The sequence below is a fragment of the Cryptomeria japonica genome, chromosome 3 (genome assembly GCF_030272615.1).
Source record: "Cryptomeria japonica chromosome 3, Sugi_1.0, whole genome shotgun sequence".
Lineage (NCBI taxonomy): Eukaryota > Viridiplantae > Streptophyta > Pinopsida > Cupressales > Cupressaceae > Cryptomeria > Cryptomeria japonica.
Genome location: NC_081407.1, coordinates 952,997,907 through 953,025,370, shown reverse-complemented (window position 1 = coordinate 953,025,370; position 27,464 = coordinate 952,997,907). Strand labels below are relative to the sequence as shown.

At 36.1% G+C, this 27,464-nt stretch overlaps 1 protein-coding gene across 3 annotated transcripts in view; it reads right to left on the bottom strand.

The window, feature by feature from the left end:
• Window positions 1-22,015, bottom strand: part of LOC131061732 (RNA polymerase II transcriptional coactivator KELP) — a 111,532-nt gene extending 89,517 nt beyond the window's left edge. For 2 of the 3 annotated variants that reach the window (XM_057995543.2, XM_057995542.2), the window contains exons 1-2: window positions 21,384-22,015; window positions 5,655-5,760 (exon numbers count right to left, since the gene is read on the bottom strand). In XM_057995543.2, the coding sequence (XP_057851526.1) occupies window positions 5,655-5,760; window positions 21,384-21,824 (547 nt within the window). In that variant the 5' untranslated portion in view covers window positions 21,825-22,015. Of the gene's footprint in view, window positions 1-3,755; window positions 3,831-5,654; window positions 5,761-21,383 lie in introns of all 3 variants that reach the window. The other variant, XR_009371803.1, reaches the window with a different exon arrangement.
• Between the last annotated feature and the right edge of the window lie 5,449 nt (window positions 22,016-27,464).

Here is a 27,464-nt window from a genome sequence, read left to right as displayed (position 1 = left end):
CTTTCCATACATAAATGATAAATCATAAATCCATAATTGCCAATGCCAATAAATATTCATATATCGCAAATGAAATCAATAATAGTTATAGCCTAATATCATGTTAAAAAAATTATTTTAAAAAGTGTTTTTTAATTGTTTTTTGTGTTTTTATGACCCGTGGGCCTCGTTTTGGGGAACACACGGGCCTAGGTTCTCCTAGGTTTTCCTGGGTCCGCCGGGGTTCCACCTGGGCAGGACCCGGGTGGAACCCAGGGAGAACCCGAGGAGAACTAAGACCGAGCAAGAACCAAGACCCAAACCCAACCTAAAATCCCAAGAACTGGTATCTTAGCTAAAAATAGACTTACTAAAAATAGTAAGTGCTCAAAATTCGCTCAAATTTCACTGGTAGCTTCCTTGAAGAGCTCGCTCTTCATTGTAACTTTCAGATTTTCCAAAACCTTAAGAGAAAGACCTCAAATCTGTTGATTTTAAAATCTCAGATTAACAGTAAGAACAAAAATCAGAATTGTATCTTTGATAATGTTAATTTCCAGCTTATATTAACCTGTAGGTTAAATGATTAATAATGAACATTTAAACAAACATAGTAGAAGTTGAATGCATGAAACAACAGACACATAACACAAGTTACCCTGGGAAACCTCCCTCTTGGAGGAAAAACCCAGCATGAAGTGATCCTCAGATCTGATCATAAATTAGATGTAACATTCTAAGTACAACACTTATCTCTTAGGGCTGATGAAGATGATCAAACAGCAATCTGTTTTATGCTCCTTTGATGGCTAGGTCTGCACACAAGATAGTCTTAGATTTGCACTTTTATCCGCACCAGATCTGCACTTTTGGTGCACTTTAGGTCTGCACCAAATCTGCACTTTAGTCGCACCTTAAGTCTGCACCAAGTGCGCACCGATCTGCCCTTCATCCTTGCATCTGCACTTGCCTGCACTACACTCTATGTGCACTGATTTGCATTGCACCAGCCCGCACCAAGGTGTGCATCAAGTGCACATCCATCTGCACTTCTTCACACCTGGGCTGCTCCAAGTGCATACACAGTTCGCACCTTTGGAAGATGAGATTTGTGCTCCAAGTGCACACACAGTTCACACCCTTAGAAGAATAATCTCACACCTTTTCTGCATAACTTTGCACCTACTAGCTGAGATAATTCGCACATATGACTGAAGAAGTTCGCATAGAGCAGAGAGATATTTCACCTTGATGAATCGTTTAAATGACTTGCAATTGTTGCTTGTATATATATGCAAGATGTGAGACCCATCTTTTGGGTCGGCTCAATAACTTTTGGCGCCAAACAATATTTTAGTTTACACGCCACATATGGGTCCTATCTTTGGCGCCTAAGTTACATGCTAAATGATATGACTTTGGGTCCATACGTTTGACTAGGTGTGGCCTTTAGTTTTGGACATAATACAATAAGGATAGGGTCCAGCCCTATAAAGATTCACATAATATTGGAATAGGGCCCAGCCCTATTTATAATGAATTCTAATGTTGCCTTTGGCAATTAGAATTCACCTTTTATTTTGTTTCCTATTTACAAAAAATCAACAAAATCTAAGTCTGAAAGGCAAAACCCTAGAATAGGCAAAACAGGTTCCAAAGAGCCAAATTTACTCAAACGACTTGCAGACTTGACCAGAATTCATCAAAACAATTTGCAAACCGGGGAGACCAAAGGAATTGCTGCAAAAAGACTTAAAGAACCAAAACCAAAAGACCAACAGGACCTAAAAAGTAGGGGATACCCATTTGGAATGGGATGATGTGTGATTAGGTCACAACAGTTCTCAAGTACTCTTCCTCTACAATTGCTTTTGAAACCTCAGCTTCATTATCATTTGTTTTTGGTTCTAGAATCTTCTATTCTAACTCTTCCTTTTTACTAGTTTCTTCATTTATTGCAATTTTGGGATCCACATTTCTGATGTGGAAACTTTTGCTCATCTTTTTTCATACTTGATTCCATATGTTTGGGTTTGGCAGCTATCTTTAGATACTCCCTTTTAAATGTCTAGGTCCATCAGATTAAATAGTTCTTGCATCAACTCACATGTAGACTTATCAACTGTAGACATCTTTTCAACTCTATTCTAGCAACTCTCAAAAAGTGGTACTGCAAAGAAGCCACTGAAACTGACAAACAATTACTGAAACTCTATTATGCAACGGCTGAACTGCAACAAGTCTTAACTAATAGGTTGGTAAGATCACCAGCTCTGATACCATTGTAATTACTAGCCCTACTATTTTTATTTTTTTTTGACACCATGAAAGTTCAACGTAAACATGCAACCAATCATATCTATATTGTTATAAATGTTGATAAGGTTTACAAAGCTGATACAAGTGCTAATACAATACAATACAAATGAAATCACTTTCCCATAATGCCCAAATACATAAAACCATCACCAAACTGAATATACCAATATTATACCTTGCCTAGATGTGTAGGATGATCAAATGTTGAACTGGAAACATTCTTTGATGGCCGGTACAGTTGCTACAGTTCTGATATGAATATTGCAGTGCTAATATACTGGGAAACACAACTGAAAACATCACCAAGCAATGCCCAACATGAAGGACTACCACCCAATTTGAAACAACATCAATTAACCTTGACGAATGATGAATATTATGTTGGTTAAGATCTGACATCACTTCTTGTTGTTGTCTATCATAAGATTCATAACCAAATGAAAACCACACTAAGAACGCATCGAAAACTAATGACCACTGAAACTTGACTAAACTCGTAAAATCCTCCAAAACTAGAATTTGTGTTGTAATTCCTAAAGATCTGAAACCCATCTCAAACATTCTAACAATATACATGAAATATAATTTGAAGTATAAGAAAAACAAATACACAGACTTATACTTAAGGTTCATTTAATGTGTGACCTCCTGAATCATGATAACATCAAAAGTTCAACCCAAAACTCTATCCTTGAAACAGACTTATACTATCCTTGAAACAGCAAGACGCTTCCTACCAACAAGAAAAGCCCACAAAAAAGTAAGCACCTAGGTTAGGAAACCCTCATGCCACCCTCACAGACAGACCATTACATGGTATGGCCCACACAAATCAGCAATTGCCTTCCTTAAATTTGAACGGCCTACAACTATTGTCCTTTAGTCTCCCTAATTCAAAGAATCTGTGATCCAATACTCAAAATATGCAGACCAATAGGTATGGCCAAGTACCAACAACATGAAAGCTTGGAAGCAAGATGTATAGCCTACCAATAACCTCCAAATTTGCCCCCAAGAAAACTTCTAAAAATCTCTAAAAAAGATCATTAAAAAAACCCATAAATTTGTAAACCTCTAAGCCTTTGCAAAAAAAACAAAAGCCATTGAAACTCCAATGTGATTTCTAAAGTGAAACTACCATAAACCATCTATAGAAATCTTTCACAACCAAAACCAGCAAACTCAAGAGTGTTTCATCCTCAAAGCACAAGTTCTCTCCAAAATGCCAAAGCAAAATTAAATTCATCAACCACCCAAACAATGAGCCCTCAAACCCTTTTTATAACTTTTTGAAGCAATAGAATATTTTTTTTTCCTTATTTGCTCCAAAACTCCTTTTATAAAATAAATAATTACCTTTATGGAGCACTATTCTATTGGGAAACGCTACAGAAAACACCACCAAGCAATGCCCAACACGAAGGACAACCACCCAACTTGAAACAACAACAATATACCTTGATGAATGATGAATATTATGTTGATTCAAGTCTGATATCACTTGGTGTTGCTGTCTGATTGTCATATCCAAACTGAAAAACACATCAAAAGCACAGTAAGAACTATTTTTGATCACTCAAATTTGACTGAGTCTGAAAATTGGTAAGATCCTCCAGAACTAAAACTTGCATTGTAACTCCTAAAGATCTGAAACCCATCTCAAACATTCTGACAATATACATGAAATATAACTTAAAGTATGAGAAAAACAAATACACAAACTTATAACATCAAAAATTCAATCCAAAACTCTGTTCAACTATCCAGTCTATCCTCCAAACAGCAAGGTGCTTCCTATCAACAAGGAAAGTCCAAAAAAATGGAGTGCCTAGGTTAAAAAATCCTCATGCCACCCTCACAAGCAGCCCATTACATGGTACAACCCACACAAATCAGCAATCTGCCTTCCTTAAACTTGTATGGCCTACAATTGTTATCTTTTAGTCTCCACAATCCAAAGAATCTGCGATATAGTACTCAAAATATGCACACCAATAGATATAGCTAGCAATAAGGAAGACTTGCAGGCAAGATATACAACCTGCCAATAGCCTCCAACTTTGCCCTCAAGAAAACTTCTAAAAATCTCTACAAGAGATAATTAATAAAACCCAATAAATTTTCAAACCTCTAAGTCTCTTTAGAAAACAACAAACTCCATTGAAACTCCAATGTGACTTCTGAAGTGAAACCACCATAAACCAACTAGGAAGGATCTTTCACCACCGAAACCAACAAACTCAAGAAGGTTTTGTCCTCGAGGATTTTTGGGAAAAACATAAGTTCTCTCCAAAATACAAAAGCAAAATCAAATTCATCAACAACCCAAGCAATGAGCTGTCAACCCCTTTTTATAACCTATTTGAAGCAATATAATATTAATATTTTCCTTATTTGCTCCAAAACTCCTTTGATAAAATAAATAATTAACTTTATGGAGCACTTTTCACCTTTTTGAGGAATAATAATGTTTTCTCATGAATAAAGTCCCTTTTCTGAGACATCCATTAGAAATAACTTTTCAAGACATGCAAAATGAGCTATTACACTTAGTTGTCCTTTTTAATATTTCTAAAGTTAGAAAACTTAAGTGAAATATTTAATTTAATAGCTCAGTAAATTAATAATATATCCAGATTGCAGAAAGCACCTAAATGATATAATTTTGCAATTTTGATCATGCCACAATGATGTTGAAGACTAGGGACAATGATCGGATGAAACCAAGTGACTTTCTAGCCTACTCCAAGAAGTTTGGAGAGCACCCAAAAGGTCGAAAATCAATTTCAAAAGCATCAAAGGGCTCTCCAACTAACCAACTGAAATAAAACTCAAGAACAATTGCTCTACAAGACTGATCAAATGCTTCACCAAGAACGTTGGAGTTCTCCTTAACTAACCAATTAGCCTTCGGAAGTCTTGGAAACTGGCTAAATGTGCACGAATTGGTTAAGTGCCAAAGGGGGACATTACAACTCTTAGTGAAGAAGAGGCTATTGCAGTCATGGTTAAGTAAAGTAAAGAAATTGGCCAAATACCCAAGCCCAATCATAAAAACCACACATAATTGTTGCAAAGGTCATACAAGCTAAACTAGTCAAAGTAACTAGAAACTTGACAATTAATCTTAATTTCTGTATGGTTATGAACTACTCATTCTGTTGACATAACCAACAGGAATAAAAGTAATCAACAATATTAATCTTTCACAAAGATATCTATGCTATCAGATCTTGATTAGATTCATGATAATAAAAATTCAAACATCATAATTCATTTTAAATAGCGGCAACTAGAGACAAAAGTGGGATCCCAAAATTTTAAAAATATACAAAATTTCTGATGTAATCACACACCTTTAGATGACGGCAACAGCTTCCCATCCTTCTCATAGAACTCTCTGATAGATATTAACTTTTGTCCTCGGAAGTTTTGAATAGTTACACTCCGTCGATCTGAAAGCTACAAAACAAAGAGTCCACAACCCATAGGTAAAGAAAGAGTCGAAAAAAAAAAAAAAAAATTGTCTGGTGCTATAAAGCCCCCCCACTCTTATAAGAAAATATATTGCTTGTCAACTATAACCATAATAAATGCGAAACATTAGAAGACAAATTATCTTAAATAAATTAATAATCAGATTAATAAAAATAATGACAAAGTATATACAACCATCATTCCAAAATATATTGCTGCGTTATGAAAGTAATCTATTAGACCTTCCCCAGTGCATGCTCAATGAAAAATTACAGCAGTTATTAGAAACCTCTATGTTACCCAGGTTTGGCAGTTTCACACAGCAATTGGTTAGGTCCAGTTCAGATTCAGATACAGGCAAGGGACAGCGCTGCCTTTACCCAGTATCCATCTGTGCTTTTCACAGACCCACAATAGGGTATATCTTTAGCACAATGCTTGAGGAAGTGTGGAAGTTTAAATCTCCTCGGGGGACAACTGATCACAGTAGTAGGGTATATCTAGAGGGGGACAACTGATCACAGGGATAAGGCCAAACAAGCACAGCAGAGCAGAGAATTATCTGTCATAATATATTCGTTATATTTATATATTATGTTGCAGAGCAAAGAATAGTTGTCATAATAATCTGTTACAGAGAAGAGAATAGTTTATCTTAATATACTTGTTTCTTTCCCCAGGTAATATTATGACAGAAATAACCTTTCCAGCACAAACGACAGAGATGTCCACAGCTTTTGGATAGAAATAACCTGCCAGAGTTTACGGTTTATAAAAATATTACAACAGAAATAGCCTATTTGTTAAAAATTTATAAAAATAACTCATTAATGGGTCTTTAAGGGTTAATCCTCCTCAATTGACAGTGAATCCTATTCTTTGGATTCCACCGGAACCGGGTTGGATCAAGATCAATTTTGATGGCGCATCTCGGGGTAATCTAGGACCATCTAGCACAGGGTGCGTTGCCAAAGATTGTAATGGAGTGCCACTGGCTAGATGCAAACTACGCTTAAATCAAGGCACGAACAATGAAGCGGAGGTTAAAGCTGCTTCTTTGGCAATTCAAGTAGGGAAAAGATTAGCGGTTGAGAGGCTCCACCTGGAAGGTGACTCTCAAATATTCACGCAGGCTTTAATCCGAGGTGAAGCTCACAATTGGAGAATAGACAAGGAGATCAAGAGGATTAGAGGCCTTCTCAATGACTTCCAAAGCTTCAAAATCTCCCATACTTTAAGAGAAGGGAATATGGAAGCTGACGAATGTGCCAACCAGGCCTTTGAGTTACATGTTGGCAAGGTCAAGTGGGACATACTCCCTCCCAACGGATAGATGATTTCAATACCTTCTAACCCTGCCAACTCAAACGGTAAGAAAGCCATGAAAAGGCGGACGTGCAGGTAACCATTAATGAAAAAGGACGGAAGGTGGCCAAGTTGGATGTGGGCAGATACGATATCGCATCAAATCGACAGCGATCTTGGCAGCAATTTTAAACTGAACAGACTAAGCTAAAAGATGGCAGCGAAGCTCACCTACTAACACATGTGGAAATAAACAATGTCTCCAACATTCATTTCTGCCAGCCTCAAGGCAACAATACATTTATTTGCCTCAATAGAATGCGGAGATGGTTGGGTTAGCTTCTTGGGCAAGCCGAACTTAAAGAGATAATTGAGGGAAGATGAATACTTCATTGTAAACATCTCTCAGGCAAACTGAAAGTGGAGAAGTGCATCATGAAGCCGAATTTCTCTCTCAAAGCCACACGGACAATGATCGCGTTTTAGGGGTCGATCTCAGACGAGAGACTGACTAACATCTTCCTCTTTGAAGAACAGACCTTTCTTACACGTGTGAAGATTGTGTTTGGAGATGAATATATGCGGGGTGAATACAAATATCGGACGAACGTTGGTTGCTTCCATGTTCGTGGCGTGGTGCTTGGAGTTGGAGAGTAAAGACCAGGCCGAATGGATAACTCGGGGGTGTGTACAAGAAGAGTGGTGTGGTGGCTTGGAGAGCTTCTACGAATGACCAGGGATGGTGCGGATTTCATGTGTCCAAACGGCATCTGGCTATATGCAAGCGACTTCAAACCTCCACTGCGACCCTATTTCATGAACAAGGAGGCTAGACACGCCACTGCACAGATAGGGTTGCACGGTGTCAAGGAATTTCTGAAGTCATGGGAGAAGCAGGAGTTAAAGGATGGAAATGTCGAAGTGGGGAGGCCTTGAGGTCAAACCCTCCCCATCGGGAAGCTCCACACCAACCAAACGCAAAAGGGGACGTCCGAGGAAGGCGAGAACAAGGCAGACCAGGTGCACACTATGGATTGGGTTTCCTCCTGAGGAAAACGATGACGACACTGAAGATGAGGAAGAAGGAATGGAGCAGGCCAAAGCATCCAGTGGAAAAGGCAAGGAGATTGTCTCTGTCTCATGAATGCACAGCACTTTTGGACCTTGTCATGTTTGTTTTAAATACTTTTTGATTAAAGCTATTTAAATATTTGTATCATGATATGGGGAGGGTAGCAGAGACTTTAGGACCAGCAGTTTTAGATAGAGCAGACATTGTTGGTAATGCACTTATACTTTCAACTTGGTTTTTCTGAAAACTGGATGATGTATATTTTTTATTATGCAATATAAACCCGTTTGCCGATCAAAAAAAAAAAAATTATAAAAGAATTATGACAGTAATAGTTGCCACAGCATATGGTATTTTTACAACAGTTTATACTCACTATAAATACGTTTTGGTAAAAATTAATTATGTTTTTGTTTTTGGTTTTTGCAAATTATAAGTATTTTGCTGTACCTGGCTGTACTGAACCCAAGGGAAAAAAAACCTGCCATATTGCAAACCCAAACCCTAACCTACAACTTAGAATAGATAAGCAAGATACCCTGTTATCAGTTGATCATATTTTATTAATCTGACGTTTCAATGTTCAACAATGAAACTGACATAACAATTCTACCAACAAGAGCACCAGTTAAGAGCAGAAGAAATAGTACCTATATAATGTTAGAAGTGTTAATCTCATAATCGGTGAGCATAAATCACATTAGTGATTATTTCAATATACATCTGTTTCATGGAATAATTTAACTAAAACAGGAACCATCTGTGCTAGGATGTAAAGCATGTTATATGTCACTGCAACTGTAGGACTCTGGTGAAAGCGAGCCCTGCCACAAAATGATCAGCTCATAGTGATCTAGTCTGTTATGTACCTAGGAACTAAGTCACCAGGTTCGAATTCGAATTCGAATTCGGCAACCATAAAATTTGAATGAAGTTCGGCACGAGTAAAAATTCAAAAAAAAAATCGGCATTAAATTCGTCTTATGTAATTTTATTTTTTAAATATAAGTAATATACTTACAAAATTATAATTTATAAATACTAAAGTTTAAAATAATATTATATTAAGTTGATAAAATTAAATATTTAATTATTGGATATTAATATTAAAACAATAAGTAAAATAATATTAAATTTAAATATATTAAATGTTAGTATAAATAGAGTAATATTAATTTTTTAATGAACGTAAATTATTAAAATATAAAATATAGGTTTTAAAAAAATTTAAACTATAGAAAAGCTTTAAAATAACTATTATATAAACCGAGCAAAAAAAAAAAACTATATATAAGAAAACTTAAAAACTGCAGATGAAATCGCAACGGCCCGTAGAGGATCATCACGACTTCAAGAAGACAGCAACAAAAGTGTTGTCCGCTAGGGATAAGGAGACACCAAAAGAGTGCAATGATGTATGGAGAGAGTCGCAAGGTTCGTGGCCGTCATGGTCGACTTAGCTCAAATTCGTAGGTTTCTATTCGACGGCATGCTTAACACTTGTGATCCCATGGTAGCGTAGCTCCTTGCGCAAAACACTCCTCTCACCCACCGTTCTGTCGTCATGCCTTGCAGAAATATATTGTGCCCTAGCCGCGAGGAGGAGGAACTTTGTTGTCAAAAAAACCTAATTCAAAGTGTTCCATACGAATTTGGCAACGAATTTTAATGAACTTTATATATTTCTTAAATGTTTGCCGAATTTCGAACTCCAACCTTGAAATTCGATGAACCCGGTGACTTAGCCTAGGAATATGACATTAGAATGTATTTAGGTGGATGGAGATGCCAACATGTGGCGCACATCCCTTAAGTTAATTATATCATCTGGATAACTCGTGTAACTAATTATATCAAGTGATGAGTAGGCCTTCATTAGGATTACCCCTCCATTGTATTATTAGGCGGAGGTCTACATAAAGAAGGTGATTATCATTGTAAGGATGTGTGTGAAGTATGATGTTGTATTTTGGATCTCTTGGAGATATAGCATGTAGTGGCTTTTCTGTAAGAAGTATTGTACGGTGTTACCCTACCTCAAAGGTTTATTCTGCTTCTGTATATTTTGGATATTAGAGCATCTTGGCCCATGAACATCTCGTGTTGTGTGAGATCTATATTATTCTTTACATTATATCCATTATTATAGGTGTGGAGCTTATCATAATCTATACCATGTGCATTATCCAAAATTCTTTATTTTATCTAGAAAGAATCATAGTTTTTATCAATCAAACCAAGGGGAAGAAAAAAGACCTTACATTTGAGACCTAATACCTGTCACAAGAATTATAACCAAAAAATGACAACTTCACATCTCTGTATAGACCTTTGTACATATTAGGCTCATTACATTTTTCATATTTTTATTAATGCTTTTCTGAGTTTTTGGGACTGGGGAAAGCAAGAACGTGGACATGGTTTTCGATACAGCAAAGGAACAGCTATTAAAAAACTTACAAAAAATATGAATTAGGTGACTCTTCCTTGGTGTTGTGACTCTCATATCAAATTACTGGGGACAACATTTCTGAGATGTGACGATAGAAAAATGGAACACAAGTAACTTCTCCTTGTGTTAATTCTTTTTAACAGCACCTAATTCATATTTTTTGTAACTGTGAATAAAACCTGTAAATGTAAACCTGGAGACAACAAGAACATGGACATGGTTTTCGATACAGCAAAGGAACAGCTATTAAAAAACTTACAAAAAAAATGAATTAGGTGACTCTTTCCTTGGTGTTGTAACTCTCATATCAAATTACTGGAGACAACATTTCTGAGATGTGACAATAGAAAAATAGAACACAAGTAACTTCTCCATGTGTTACTTAATTCTTTTTAATAGCACCTAATTGTTTTTTGTGTTACTTAATTCTTTTTAATAGCACCTAATTCTTTTTAATAACATTTCGTTGTTTTTGGGACTGGGGAAAGCAAGAACATGGACATGGTTTTCGATAAAGCAAAGGAACAGCTATTAAAAAACTTACAAAAAATATGAATTAGGTGACTCTTCCTTGGTGTTGTAACTCTCATATAGCTATTAAAAAACTTACAAAAAATAAAAGCAGCTTAAATTTTAAAAAGTAAATACAATGTGTTGAATTTGCAATGACAATCGTCCTATGTTCCAAAGAGTATACAGGATGGGGGCAATAGGAGATAGGGTAATGCACATCTGGCAGAGGAAGGCAATTAAAAATACAGAAATTTTTTAAAAATAAGAAATTTCAATTGTTTACATGAAGCATTCATCATTTACAATAAAGAAGCATATTACATAACATTAGAGCAATTGAGAATTCACATCAGAATCACACACAAATAGGGAAAGTATAAAAATATAGACAATTTTAAATATTTTAATATTCATATGATAAGGCATTCTCCATATTCATCATATAACCATATCATGAGAACTGAATTGAGAAATCACAAGCTGACATTCAAATTAACAACATTTCAATGTCTGTTTGAGCTTTCATTACCAATGTGCACATACTATCTCTTTGGGCTATTAGATTCAATCTCTTTAAACTAAATATTGAACTTGACTGAACTTGAAAATCAAGAAGTACTATCTAATATTCATGTTGAGGCCATAGATGCATCTTACAAAGCATGTATATCAGGATAGAGTCATAGAATGATAAAAGGAGCCAAACTGAATTATAAGCTTTGTTGGGTTAGAATATTTCTCTTCTCAGCCCCATGTTTTAACTATTGGTTTTTCAATGAATACGTACAACATTAAATACTACACAATATCTAATTTTTTGGTCTCATTCTGAGGGAGAATATCTATTTCATAAGATGATCTCTGACAGACTGACACTGAAGATACTGACATTTCTACAATATAAGCAGTAATAATCATCATTAGTAAATGGTAATGATTCCAAAATATATTGCTAATACACATATTATGGAAAACTGTTGTGGTCTTAGAAAATTGTCGTCAGACAAGTTGGTGTATTATCCTGTTGACTTACTGTTTCTAAAAATATTTTCTGAAGACCTGCAATGGTAAAAGCTTACAGCCAGCTTTCTCTTCATTTGAGAAAGCATAAAGTCAGCTAGTGATTTTTACAGCATTGATTAAAGACAATTCAGTAACCTTCTAGAACCATTACATGTAGATCATCTTACATAAATATTGAATCAGAGAAATTTGAACCTCCTTCTGCTACATATAGATCCATAACATGAAAATTTTGAACTTTCAGGATATCATGTCAATAAATTAAAAAATTAATTTATATTAATAGCTTGGGTTGTAAATTCAATTGAGATGGAAAACGCTCTATTCTTAGTCAACAAATATGTTGCAGGGTCCATCCCCTGAGGTGCCAGATCCAAGTCCGATTTGAACCCGGTTCAGGTCTGAGTTCAGTTCCTCTGCGGGTTCGAGCAGGGTGCCCCATTTTGGGGCCTAGTTCGTCCTAGATGAACCCAGATGCCCAGACGCAAAGAAAAAAAAATTTGCAATTTTAAACCTTTTTTAGCAACCAGTTTGACTTCAACGCTATGGGAACCCTAAAAGTGACCATTAATACCATAGAAACGAGACCCACACGGACTTGCCCAGAATGAAATATAACATTGAAGTATAAGTCTTATACTTAAGTTATATTTCATGTATATATTGGCAAGATGGTCAAGAGTGATTTCAGATCTCTAGGAGTTATAATGCAAATTCTAGGTTTTAGAAGATCTTATAAATTTTCAGATAGTCAAATTTCAATAATCAGCAAAGGATCCTATCAGCATTCTCTCTCTCTCTTAGATCTTATAAATTTTCAAACTTAGTCAAATTTCAATAATTAGCAGGCTCCTATCAACATTCTCTCACTCTCTCTACCTCACTCACTTTAACTGCCTTGAACTCTAGACCTATCTCTCTCCCTATCACTCTTCCTCTATCCCCTCTCTCTACCTCTCTATCTCACTCTCTCTTCTCCCCCAAGATCTAGACCTATCTTTCTACCTCTCTCTCTCTCACCCTCAAACCCCCATGAGGGGTGCTACCCTCAACCTTGTTTTGGTGTTGCGTCTCCTTTCACACAAACAACATGACTACAATGTGGGATATAGAGCCAGTGCATACTGACTTGGATGCTTCCACTTTTCAGCATATTGCGTTTGAGGAATCGGAAAGCAAGAACACTATTAGTGCAAGTGCAAACTGCAAGTAGCACTGGCATTGCTTGTGGTTCATCTAATGTTCCTACATCATCTATTGTCAATGATGATGATGATGATTTAGAGAATCCATTTGCTAATTAAAACATAAAAGTTAAAAGTTCCAATTGTTGAAACAATGAAACTTGAACTCGATATTATTATTTTGATATTAAACTTGAAGTATATGATGCTATGTATATTCGAATCTCGATTCATGCTTCTAGGCTGCATTATATATATATTTGGTACTAACAAACCCAAAACCCATTTTCAAAATTTTGCCGAACCAGCGAACCGGATTCTTGAACCCGAACCCAAACTGGCAACTTGGATCAACAATAATTTCCATGTTATATAAACATTGCTGTGATTTACTTATTCCGGTTTTTTATTTCTAAATTTGCATTTTTTACAGGCTGAGTCGTAGGGGATTGCCTCATGTCCCCTGCCATACCCTGCCATTCTTGTACAATACCCAGGACATTTTGTAATGTCCCCTTCTCGTACCTAGTCAGTTGTGCTTCCCGTTAGCCTATTCCTGAGTTCCCGTAGGTTATTCGGAGTTGGTTAGGGGACCCAAAGTTCTGTGGAGAACTCGAGCTTTCAGTTTCAGAGGGTTTCAACAGCAATTCCATTTTTGGCATATACTATTTTTAGTAAGTGCCATTTCGGGCACTTGCCATTGGTTTCAATTCCAACTCCGCTTCTATGTGAAATGCTATCTTTTTTGTTGCCATGGCGAAGTTACCTAAGGTGATGGAAATAATATTTTATATTTCTCACTTAAGTTTTCCAAAAGAGAGACTTGAATACTATAACTTAAAAGATTAAGTTATCATAAAGCATGTCTCCAAAAAGGGGGTGCCTAGCTTGAGAGACATAAGTTGTTTAAACAAATTATTTGGGGGAATTTTTTGAAAGAATATTATATTTGAATTTGCCCTGATTTCTCCCTCCAAGTCTATTTATTGAGAGTTGGGCTATTAATCTCTCACTTTGAAATTGCACACATAACAAGATGTTAAAATGAACCTGAGGAGTTCTTCTTGAAATTGTTGAGGACAAAAACTCTATACAAATGGTCTCATTTCAATGCTGCAAGATCCACTCTAGCTGGTTGTGATTTTCAGTCAGTTTTCAGTGATTTACTGAGATTTGGTGATGAGGATTTTGAAGAAAATGAAGATTTACAAGATTTTGTATAGGGTTCATTGTTTTGGCATGTAGTTTTGAATTTTAGATTGTTGTGTGAGTTTAGAAATTTTGTGGACTATTTTCCAGTGCTGTCCATACATTTCCAGCTACCCTGAGATTCACATTTTTGCTCATATCTCCGAAAATAAGTCCTATTTCATTCTGGGAATCGGATTATCTTGTTGGCCTTAGCTGAGCAACTCCTTTTGACAAGTCATTTGGGGTTTATGAAGATAATTTGAATTTTCTATTCCAAATCACCCCCAATAGAAGGCCATTCGCCTTCCTTATAGCACGTGTGGATATAAGGAGGCATCTAGTACTGTTTGAGGGCTGCAATATCTCCTAATTGAGGCGCCTAAGGGTCTAGAAGGTGGACAAAGTTATTAACAGCAGATTTGAAGGGAGTTTGAAATTTGAATATTTGTATGGCAAAATTGCCCCTGCTGCTTCAGCGCTTCCTTTTGGCAAGGGACAGAAATTCCGAGTGTCATTTTAGTCTTAGTGAAGGCATAATGTACCTAGCACAACTCCATAATTCATCTTGGCGTTCCAATGTATGATTTGGTTGGGTGAAAGGAGATAAATCCTGAACCAGCATGTGATTGCTCCAAGAGAATATTGCAGATTGATGATGACTGAAAGAAAATCAATTCTGAGCAAAGTTACAGGTCTGTCATGTTTTGAAAATCATTCAATTTTCAGTTTGTAATGAGAAGAACAGCAATAGATAATGCTATCATTGCTTTGAACTTTGTTTATTTGATATGTCTATTTCCGTTTTTTGTTCTTCCCAATGATCATGAAACACAAACGAATTGATTCTGAAAATGCAACCAACCAGCAAATTTATCTTACACATGGTATGTCATTTCACAAAATAACCACAAACAGCTTCAACACTTTCAAAAAAAAATCAGGGGAGCATATTACATATTCTTTGTACTAGCCACCACAAGGTACATATTCTACCCAACTCCGTGTCCCTGAAACGTCCCCGGTGCAGGAACAGTAGCAATTATCAGGGGACACATCCCCATGGAACATATGTATGAATGACTCAATGTTCAACTGCAGCATTGATGCTTGAGTTGTCGTTCATGTGCCAATTTCCCATTTTTAGATTCAGCTTTCCAGAATTAAGCAGTGATTGCCACGGTAACCATAACACTTACTATTATATGCCATTTTATCAAACCAAACTGTGTTCACCAAAGTAATCTTTTAATCCTTGCTAGAGTATGCAATTTTATGAGAGCAAATACTGAAAAATTGCAGTTATTTACAAAGCAACTGTTAAATTTAGTCTCAGTCGTAACTCTAAAATCGTAATCTGTTTTAGCGCCCAGAAATTCGATTTTATACTTGCGATTTAATTTAGTATTAAACTAACATACTAGTTTGTTATTGTTATGTTTGGTTTAAGTAATCCCGCCGGTGTAGAAGGATCGTGGCTCCACACAGGGGTCACGACCCTATGTGGAACCACGTGGTTCCACATAGGATCGCGACCCCCTATGGAGGCACGATCCAATGAAGACAAATGATATATATCCGCCACCCTTGTTGAATAAAAATATATACGATACATGTGGTGAACGTAGAAGATATAATTGCTTGGTCTTCGTAGCTACAGAGGCAAACTGATAAGACATAAATAAAATCAATTTTATATTTCTTTAAATCAAATACTAACAGTATAAATTCATTGTCTCAGAATTCTGATTGTTCTGAAAGTCATCACAGTCTATTTACATTTACATGGTATCAGAGCCTAACTACTTAAGATCCGAATAGACTAAAAGCGAAGTTGACATATCAAATTGAAGATTTCTAAAATGGCGAACACAATCAGATTCGAGGACAGACTCGAAGGAGCAGCAAATTTTGTGGCTTGGAAAGTCAGAATTATGATAGTATTAAAAGAGAACAAAGTAATCAAATTCATAAAAGAAGACAAGCCCGAACCTGCAGACGAACCTGAGAAAACTATGTGGAATGAAGGAAATGATAAAGCTGTAAAAATCGTGATAGATGCAGTAAGGGATCACGTAATACCACTTATATTAAAATATGACAACGCTTATGAAATGTTCAAAACCCTTGAAAGGACGTATGAGATAAACAATCCGAGCAAAACCCTAGCTCTAAAAAGACAGTTGAACCACATAAGTATAAATAAAGGTGAAACAATAAACTCATACTTCATGAGGATAGGTTCACTCAGAGATCAATTGCAAAAACTTGATTATCATGTCGAGAAGCAAGAACTATCAATGATTACTCTAGATGGATTACCTGAATCCTGGGAATCATTCAAACAAGGCATAAATGCAAGGGATAAATTTACAGAATTTGATCGACTAAGGGATGACTGCCTCCTTGAAGAGTCAAGGCAAATGAAAGGGGGAAATCACAAAACTAAAGATGAGGACCTCCACATTCTGAATACCAACTCCAGAAGAGAAAATCCCATCATGGGAAAAGCTTTCATAAGAAAGACATGTCAAAAATCCAACGTCATAGATGTGATCAGTACAGACACATGTCATTTAATTGTCCTGATAAAGTAAAACAGCAGGCATCATTCGCCAAAGTAGAAAGGAACACAGAACTTGAATCTGAGAAGTTTGTATTATATTCAGCACTATCAAGTCAAGCTTCAAACAAGTCTAACACTTGGGTGATAGACAGTGGATCGTCAAGACATGTCACCGGATTCAGAGAATTACTAGACTCAATGGAAGAGGGATCAAATGAAGAGGTAACAATAGGGGATGACTCTGCACATCCTGTAAATGGTGTCGGGACATGTACAATCAGACTGAAGTCTAGAATCTCAATCCAACTCACCGGGGTACTATTTGTACCAGGCATCAAAAGGAACTTAGTCTCTATCTCTGCACTTGAGGATGATGGATATAGAGTCTCATTCATAGAAGGAAAGGTAATGACATGGCCAAAAACATCCACCTTCAAAAGAGCACAAGTGATTGGTTACAGACAAGGACACCTATATGAATTGTGTAATGAGCCAAATCAAACCTTACTTCATGAAGTCATAGACCAAGCAGAAATTTGGCATAGAAGACTAGGGCACTTACATTTTCGTGCTCTACCCTCTATGGAGAAATTAGTCACAGGACTACCTAAACTAAAGCAAATTCATTCAGAGGTTTGTAAAGGATGTGCACTAGGGAAAAACACTAAAAGCTCTTTTCCCTGCAAGTCAGGGAAAACTAAAGGAGTACTAGAACTAGTTCACTCTGACTTATGTGGGCCTATGTCTGAACCATCACTAGGAAAAGCATTATACTATGTAATCTTTGTAGATGATTTTTCTAGGAAAACTTGGATTTATTTCCTTAAAAGTAAAGAATCTGAAGATATTCTTAGGAAATTTAAAGAGTTCAAATCTATTACAGAAAATCACTCTGGTAGGAAAATCAAAACTCTTAGGACTGGCAATGGTAGGGAATACACATCAGAAGTATTTAAAGAGTTTTGTAGAGATGCTAGGATTAAGAGGGAGTTCACTATACCCTACAATCCTCAACAAAACGGGGTTGCTGAAAGAAAAAATTGAACAATAGTAGAAGCGGCAAGGGCTATGTTGTTAGATCAAAACCTAGAAACTGCACTTTGGGGAGAAGCCACTAATACCGCTGTATACATTCAAAACAAATGTCCTCACTCTCATATTGGTGACAAAACTCCTGAAGAAGTCTTTACTGGAATTAAACCTGATATTAGCCATCTCAAAATATTTGGATGTCCTGTTTATATTCATGTACCTAAGGAGAAAAGAACTAAATTAGAACCTACTAGACAGAAAGGGATTTTTATAGGATATAGTGAAACATCTAAAGCCTACCGAATATTCATCCCTGGTCAAAGACAAATAGAATTAAGCAGAGATGTCATATTTGAGGAAGATATAGCTATTAACAAAACAAGGAGTTCCATCACACCTGAAATCCCAACTAATTCCATTAATTTGGAAGAAGATTCTCTTTCTGAAACTCAAAGGGAGCATCCTGAGGATAACACCTTGGAACTTGAGAACACTACAACAGAGAATCCCAGGAAGAGACCACTATGGGCCACTAAAACAATACAGGAAGCAGAATCCTTTGCAGCGCCTAGAGGAACATTTAGAGAAAGCAAAAGACCTTCAAAGTTCTCTAGCTATGTTACTCTAATGACAGACCTCATAAATGTTGAACCTTCAAGTGTCGTAGAGGCTCTTAAACAGCAAGTATGGAAGGATGCCATGATTGAGGAATATCAATCTATCTTAAAGAATGATGTGTGGAAAATTGTGACTAGACCTAAAGGAAAATCAGTTGTATCTTCTAAATGGCTCTTTAAAATTAAGCATGCTGCTGATGGCAGTATAGAAAAACATAAGGCAAGATTTGTTGCTCGAGGCTTCTCACAAAAGGAAGGAATTGACTATGAAGAAACATTTGCACGATACACTTCTATCGGAACAATCCTGGCTAAAGCAGCATCTAAAGGATGGAAAGTTCATCAAATGGATGTAAAAACTGCATTTTTGAATGGAACAATTGAAGAAGAAGTATATCTAGAGCAACCTGAGGGATTTGAGGTAAATAATGCTAAAACACATGTATGCAAGTTAGAGAAAGCACTGTATCGATTAAAACAAGCTCCCAGAGCATGGTACGAAAGAATTGACAGTTACTTATTAGAGATAGGTTTCTCTCAAAACATTGCTGATCCAAATCTGTATTTCAAAATAATCAAAGGTGAAATGTTGATACTCATATTATATGTAGATGACTTATTAATTACAGGCGAAGATCATCTCATTGCAAAATGCAAACAGGAACTAGCTTCAGAGTTTGAGATGAAGGATTTAGGTCTACTCCATTATTTCCTTGGATTAGAAGTATGGCAAAAACCAAATGGTATTTATCTAAATCAAGGTAAATACACCATTGACATTCTGAAGAGATTTGGAATGATGAATTGTAAGCCAATGTCATCTCCTATGGAAACAAACCTACATAAACTAAAAGAAGCTATAGCAGATTCCAAATTTGCAGATCCAACATTATACAGACAGATTATTGGATCATTAATGTACCTAGTCAATACCAGACCTGATATATGTTATGAAGTAAATGCACTCAGCCAACACATGGTTGAACCCAAAGAAATACATTTGGTTGCAATAAAGCATATATTGAGATATCTACAAGGTACCTTGGACTATGGACTGCATTATGAACACACTGCATTGAACCTAAATGGATACTCTGATTCAGACTGGGCTGGAAGCGTGATAGACAGGAAGAGCACTTCAGGATGCTGTTTCAACTTGGGATCAGCTATGGTATCTTGGATCTGCAGAAAACAATCATCCGTAGCTCAGAGTTCCACAGAAGCTGAATATATAGCTGCATCCATGGCAGCTAAGGAAGCCGTATGGTTGAGGAAATTGATAGTAGGACTGTTTGGTGAAAGTCTGAAGCCTACTATCATTCATTGTGACAATCAAAGCTGCATTAAACTTTCAGTGAATCCAGTTTTTCATGATAGATCCAAGCACATTGAGATCCCATATCACTATATAAGAGACATGACAGAGAGAAAGGTAATAAGACTGGAATATGTCAATACAGGAGATCAGACAGCTGACATTCTCACCAAACCCCTAGCAAGAGTGAAAATTGATCACTTCAGGAGGTATCTTGGTATGGTTAAAATGTAATTGATATTTAAAATTATGTAAACTTCTTGGTCATATACTTGAGTATATGTATTATGTAACCTTTCCCTCTGTTCATTCCTAAAGGATGAAGATTCTTTAGTTAATGAACACTTGTATTTTAACATTGTAAGGTGACGATCTTATAAATGTTTGGAAGATCATATAAACTGAAAATCAAACAATTTGAATATCAGTAATATGATAAGTTATAGTAAACATTATGTAAGTGGATTAATGTCAGTGCACATACTATAACAGGGATATCAAAGTGAGTATATCCTTAGTATCACAGGCTGATACTTAAAACAGGGATATCAAAGTGAGTATATCCTTAGAATCACACGCTGATTCTTCACACCTAGGTGATCTAATTATCATGAGATTTTGATCTAATTATCATGAGATTAGTGTTGAGCTAAATTAAGTTTTAGGTCTATACTCCTAAGACTAAGAGGGAGTGTTAAATTTAGTCTCAGTCGTAACTCTAAAATCGTAATCTGTTTTAGCGCCCAGAAATTCGATTTTATACTTGCGATTTAATTTAGTATTAAACTAACATACTAGTTTGTTATTGTTATGTTTGGTTTAAGTAATCCCGCCGGTGTAGAAGGATCATGGCTCCACACAAGGGTCACGACCCTATGTGGAACCACGTGGTTCCACATAGGATCGCGACCCCCTGTGGAGGCACGATCCAATGAAGACAAATGATATATATCCGCCACCCTTGTTGAATAAAAATATATACGATACATGTGGTGAACGTAGAAGATATAATTGCTTGGTCTTCGTATCTGCAGAGGCAAACTGATAAGACATAAATAAAATCAGTTTTATATTTCTTTAAATCAAATACTAACAGTATAAATTCATTGTCTCAGAATTCTGATTGTTCTGAAAGTCATCACAGTCTAATTACATTTACAGCAACCCTAACACTTTCTTTGCTATGACATTTTATCAGAGCATATAATGGAAATTGAAATAAAATAAAATAAAAGTGTAAATTCAGCAGCAATTGCCAGAATTACCAAAACCCTGGCTGGCCTAAGCCATTTTAAGCAGAGAAATAATGAAATTTTCACAATTGTTGACAAATTTTCTTACCTTGCAAATAACTAGATCACCGTTGTCATCCGTGCTGATTTTCTGCGCGGCGCCGCTCTCTTTAGATTTTTCCTTTCGCTGTTTCTTCACAGGTCGCTCGTCCTCTTCCTCCTCCTCCTCTTCCTCCTCTTCCTCGGACTGAACTTGTTTTTTCTTCTGCTGTTTTTTAGACGCCTTTTTTTCTTCTTTTTCTTCCACCTCCTCGTCCTCTTTTTCGACTGTTACTTGCTCAGCAGCTTGCTCTTCTTCACTGTTCTTGGACCTAAGAAAGCTTTCAACAATACTCCTCACCAATTTCTTAGACTTGGTATCTGAAAGTTCCTGCCCCAACTTTTCTCCCGCTATTCTTCGAAGCTTGTACTCCGTCATGTCACTCATGTCTGCATTTTCGAGAATTCCTAAGACCGTCTTCTCGATTTCTAGATTGGTATTGAGCTCCATGGCTCGTCTGTTATTAGGGTTTTTAGGGCTTTCAAATTTATGGCAGTTTGAAAGAAAAACGGAAGCAAAACCTGTGCTCGCAGCCTTCAAGCTTTAAATTGGTTCGCCCGCGCTTGTGATAAAAATATTGTAGAGTTTTCGGATTTGTTACGGGTTTGAAAGAAAAACAGATACAAAAGCTGTGTTCACTGCCTATAGGGGAAAGGACCCAGTAGTCGTGCACCCTAACTTCACGCTTCTCAAAATCTTACTTGGAAATTTCGAATCACTCCGATTTTTTTACAGCAGCTTACTTGGCAAGTCCCCTGCTTATAACTAAGGTTTCAGGGCCACATCATCAAATATGATGCCACATCAGCATGCTTTTTGCCAAGGTGTCCAAAACAGCCCCAAAAAAAAGTGAGACCAATAGGCGTGCATTAGAGACCCCAATAGTTGTGCAGCCGATGTGGCATCACTTGATTGGTTACTTTTTACAATATTAGTACATTTCTTAACAACTATTGGTACATTTCAAACAACTGTTGGTACATTTCCTAACAAAAATTGATATTTTTTGTTTCAAACAATAGGTTTTATTTGTTCAATTTTTGGAACAAAAGGTATCAACAACCCTCACAACAATTGGAACATGCTCAACTACTGGGTCCTTTCCCCTATATTTTTTTGTCGTGAAAAAATTTAGTTTGCAAGAGACCACTAACTTTGATTTCAATGCTTCTCTCCTTCCTCCTCTAATTTGTTTGTCATTTGGCCTTGCCACATTAAAGGGGATTTGGAGGAAATGTGTTGACCTCTTGTTCTATGAATTGCATTTAATTGAACACGGGTCTAATAAACTCAAATCATAAATTCATGGTGGAATAATTTTTATAATTTTTATAGAGATTTGTTTTTTTACATTATTTGTTTCTTTTGGTGTTGTCTGTTGTTCTTTATGGATGTGAAATTTGGACCGGTCTCAATGGAAGCAAATAGAGAGAATTCAAAAACATTTAATCATAATTTTTATAGAGATTTGTTTTTTTACATTATTTGTTTCTTTTGGTGTTGCCAGTTGTTCTTTATGGATGTGAAATTTGGACCGGTCTCAATGGAAGCAAATAGAGAGAATTCAAAAACATTTAATCACAAGCAAGTTCAAAATTAAAAGTACAGTTTCATATGATATCATGTTAAGTGAAGTGGGAGCTACCCCTATTGAAGCAATTGCTATGGTGTGTCTCATTAGCTATTTAAAAAGAACCGAGCAATTAGGAGGAGATAGATGGCCTAAGGTTGTTGTCAATGATGTATTGTGCAAAAGGAAGAAGGCATGGATGCAGCAAAACATCAAATGGCTGAAAAAATGGAACATCTATTTAAGTGTGTGTCCCACAAACAACAAGGAGATAATGCTCTTCGTTATGGATAAGCTCTACAAAAAAATCTGGGGTATTGGGTTAGGTAGAAAGAAACAATACTATATCAAAGAGTTCAACCTCACTTATGATCATCTCCAAAGAGTCTATATAGGGGTTAATATATTCTGGAGAGCTAAAATCCTCATTGCTCAGATTAGAACCAACTCTTACCAACTTCGATGTGAGACTGGGCGGTGGAAAAGGCCAAAAGAGACTTGGGAAGAAAAAGTTTGCTTGTTTTGCAACACCGGGGGGGTGGAAACTGAAAAACATTTTATTTTGGAGTGTGAAGCACTTAAAGACAACAGAGATAAGTTTGTCAATATCTTAGCTGATAACACATGGTATAATTTATTCAGCAAGGAACATATAGAGAAGTTGGGTGCACTCATCATCGACTTGTATAGGTAGAGATCTGCTCTTCAGAATTTGGTTCAGATTGGAGAGGTTGTCCCATAGGCTATTCTTGGCCTCGTGGATGTTAAAATTCTTTCTTTCTTTCTACTATGCATAATTGTCACTTATTTGCTTACAATCATGTAGTGTGTCATATGCTTCAATAGTAATCATGAACAACGTCAAGGTGGCCTAGTCACATTTTATGATGTCGAGTGGCATTTGCACTATGTTACTCACAATTACGACCCATCTTAGAAAGCCATTTGGATCCTTTTCAAAAACAAGGTCAAGGTAGCCTAGTCACATTTGATGATGTCAAGTGGCATTTGCACATTGTTACTCACAATTATGACCTGTCTTAGAAGGCCTTTTAGATCCTTTTCAATCTTAATAACCAAGCCTTTGGTTTTGTTAATATTTATGCATCAAATGATGTAGTGGAAAGGAATTTACTTTATTAATGGTTTGTAAATTAATATTTGAACCTTAATGAGTCTTTAATGGTGACTTCGACATGCTTGAGGTGGCATTTGATAAGCAAGCTCATTTTCCTATACATTGGATAGTTAAAAAAAGAGATGTGTAGTTGTATATGTGCAATAAATTGGACCTTTATGACTCAAACCTTAGCTATTAAAGTACATCTTCAATTTAGTACACTTGGCCCAATTTGTGTAGCGAGTACAAAAGAGTTATTAAGAGAATTGATTAGGCTATGATGTTAGTGCAATCATACTTTTTCCTTCACCAAATTTTACTAAGTTATGGTATAATCTTTACTAGATTATGTCATCTCTAACTATTTGCAAAAAAAAATTAAAGTTGAGTGAGAAGTATGAACTTTCAAAGCTAGAATAACTCAACTATTTATAGTACATCATTGATTTAACTCAAGTCAACATCGCATCATATTTGACATGTCTATATTTTGGTGTCACAACTAAAGGGAGAGTAGAGGATGGATTGTTTGGTGGTCTAACACTCATCCACACTACCTTTTTTTTAGAGTGTTTGTTCACCAATTGGCTAAGATACACCACAAATCTTGTGTGCCCAAATCATCAAAGATTATTTGACTCGCCACTTAGCTTGAAGTAGTACCATTTCACATAACCTTCTAAGTTTAGGGGGCTTAATAATGACACATTGTGTAGGTGTTTGATAGATTACATTGTTAAGGGAGTCCAAATCAAAGCCAAACTTCATTTGTTAAAAGTTAAACAATCATGTTTCCAAAAAAAAATTAAAGCATTACAACTCAAAAAAATAAGTGCATCAAAGAAGCTAGGCTCGATAACTATCCACAATTCTCAAAGTCCTTCATGCATTTCTTTAACATTTCACAAGATCATTTCAAACTTAAATGTCATCATCGAGGAAGAGGATCTTAATAATTGTTTAGATGTTATTGTTCTAGATATGAGTTATGGTTGGCATTGACGTCAAACTTGTTGGTTCGAGAGAGATACTTAGTTGTTCTCTAGGTCTACAGATGGTTCTAAAATGAGCAACTAATGTAAGTTGGTGCAGAAGACATGTGATTGTATGAATGTTTTTGGCAATAGATTATGATGTCATGGTATTTTTGGAGCTTTGTTGGTGTTTTGTGCTTACCGGTATGATGTTTTAATTATGTCTAATTGTTTTGGTGAATAGATTGTCATGCGATTTGATATGGTATGTGTCAAATATGCATCAGATTGCTATGTGGTTTTAGAGTAGTGTTTATAGATGTATATTCTCATTATATCCCAGCTTTCAAAAGGATAGTTGATCTATAGTTGGAGTCAATTAAGTTTGAGTTCTTGTTGATACAGTTGCAATGCAATGGTGTGGAGGAATGTGTTGCATTCCTCAGCTTACAGTTGGTGAAGTGTTGCAAATGGTTGATTCAGGTTCACTGATGTTTTATGTTGCCTTTTTGGTCATCCACAAGTTTCTTTGGTTGTTCAGATTGAAGTTTGAGGTTGTTGTAGTGGAATTAGTTAATGATTTCATCTTTGGAGGTTGACTTATGTATTTTTTGGTTCGAGCAATAGCGTGCAGATGCATGAGAGATATATTGAGAGTATCTAGAAGGAATGTCAACATGGTGTGACCCTTCACACGTTTCATTTGCCTTCTTCATTTTCATTGGAGAATGTTTTGGGATCAATGGTTATGTATGAACATGTTACAACTTATTAGGCCAACCTAGTTGATGTCATTGAGTTTGTGGATGGTATATAAAGGTTAGATCCATTGTGTGGATGGATGAATAATTAATATACATTGTGCAAGGTCATTGTGAAGTGGTGAAAAGGTTCAGATGTATAGTAAAGTAGCGACGAAGATAATTTCTAATATATACTAAATTGTAAATTATTATCAACATTCTGGTAGATGTTTTTTTTCTACAGTTCAATCCTATTGATATATTGTATTAGAAGAATTGTATCTTGCCTTGAATAAGTGATCTTCAATGTGTGCAAGTAATTATTATATCTTGCCCTAACGTTGTGCACCTTAGCTTGCAAGTCATCTTTTGAAGCAATGAGCTCCTTGGCCTTTGGCCTAAACTTTGTAATCACTAGTGTGTGTGTGTGTGTGTGTGTGTGTGTGTGTGTGTGTGTGTGTGTGTGTGTGTGTGTGCGTGCGTGTGCCCACACACACACACACACATATGTATATGCTATATGTATATGTATATGCATATGTATACATACACATATGTATATGTTATATGCATATGCATACATACACATATGTATATGCATATACATATGCATATGTATATGTATACATATGCATATATGCATATGTATATGCATATACATATGTGTATGTATGCATATGCATATACATGTACACATAGCATATAACATATAACACACACACACACACGCATGCACACACATATATATGTATGCGCGCACACACACACACACACACACACACACACACACACACATATATATATATAATTCATATGTGTATGTATATATGTGTGTGTGTCTGTGTGTGTGTGCATATACATATATATGCATATGTATATGTATGTATGTATATATATATATATATACATACATGTACATATATGTATATGTATGTATGTATATATATATATATACATACATGTACATATATATACATACATACACATGCATACATATACATATATACACATACATACACATACATATATACATACATACATATACATATGTGTATATATATGCATACACACACATATATACACACACACACATATATACATACATATGTGTGTGTGTATCTATGTGTGTGTGTGTGTGTTGTTAATGTGAGGATCCGATTAACACTGAGAGGGGAAGGGGAAGGGGAAGGGAGGGGGGTGAATCATTGATAACAATAAACTGCAAACTTTACCAATCTGAACAATACTTTACCAAACAGTTCATAACTAGTACCAGTAGCTGATCTAACAATCACTTAATGCAGATTTACCAAACTAATACTAGTAGCAACTTAAGTGTTCATCATTAAGTAAAGACATCAAATGCATAACAACAATCCATCCACAACATCAACACAAGGATTTTTCACGTGGAAACCCAAATGGGAAAAACCACATTGGGAATTGATACCCACAAAATATTGCACTCTTTTGGAATGCACGTTGTTAGGAGCCTAGCCCGGTTAGGAGCTTTACAACAATGCTCGGTTAAGAGAAGACCCTATCAGGAGTCACCCGGTCAAGGGATTTCAAAACTTATCTCTGTTAGGAGCTTTACCCTGTTAGGAGTAACCTCCCTGGAGGATTTAAACTCAAGTTGTTGAGCTACCCAGTTAAGGGATTTTAACAATCAAGCCTGTTAGG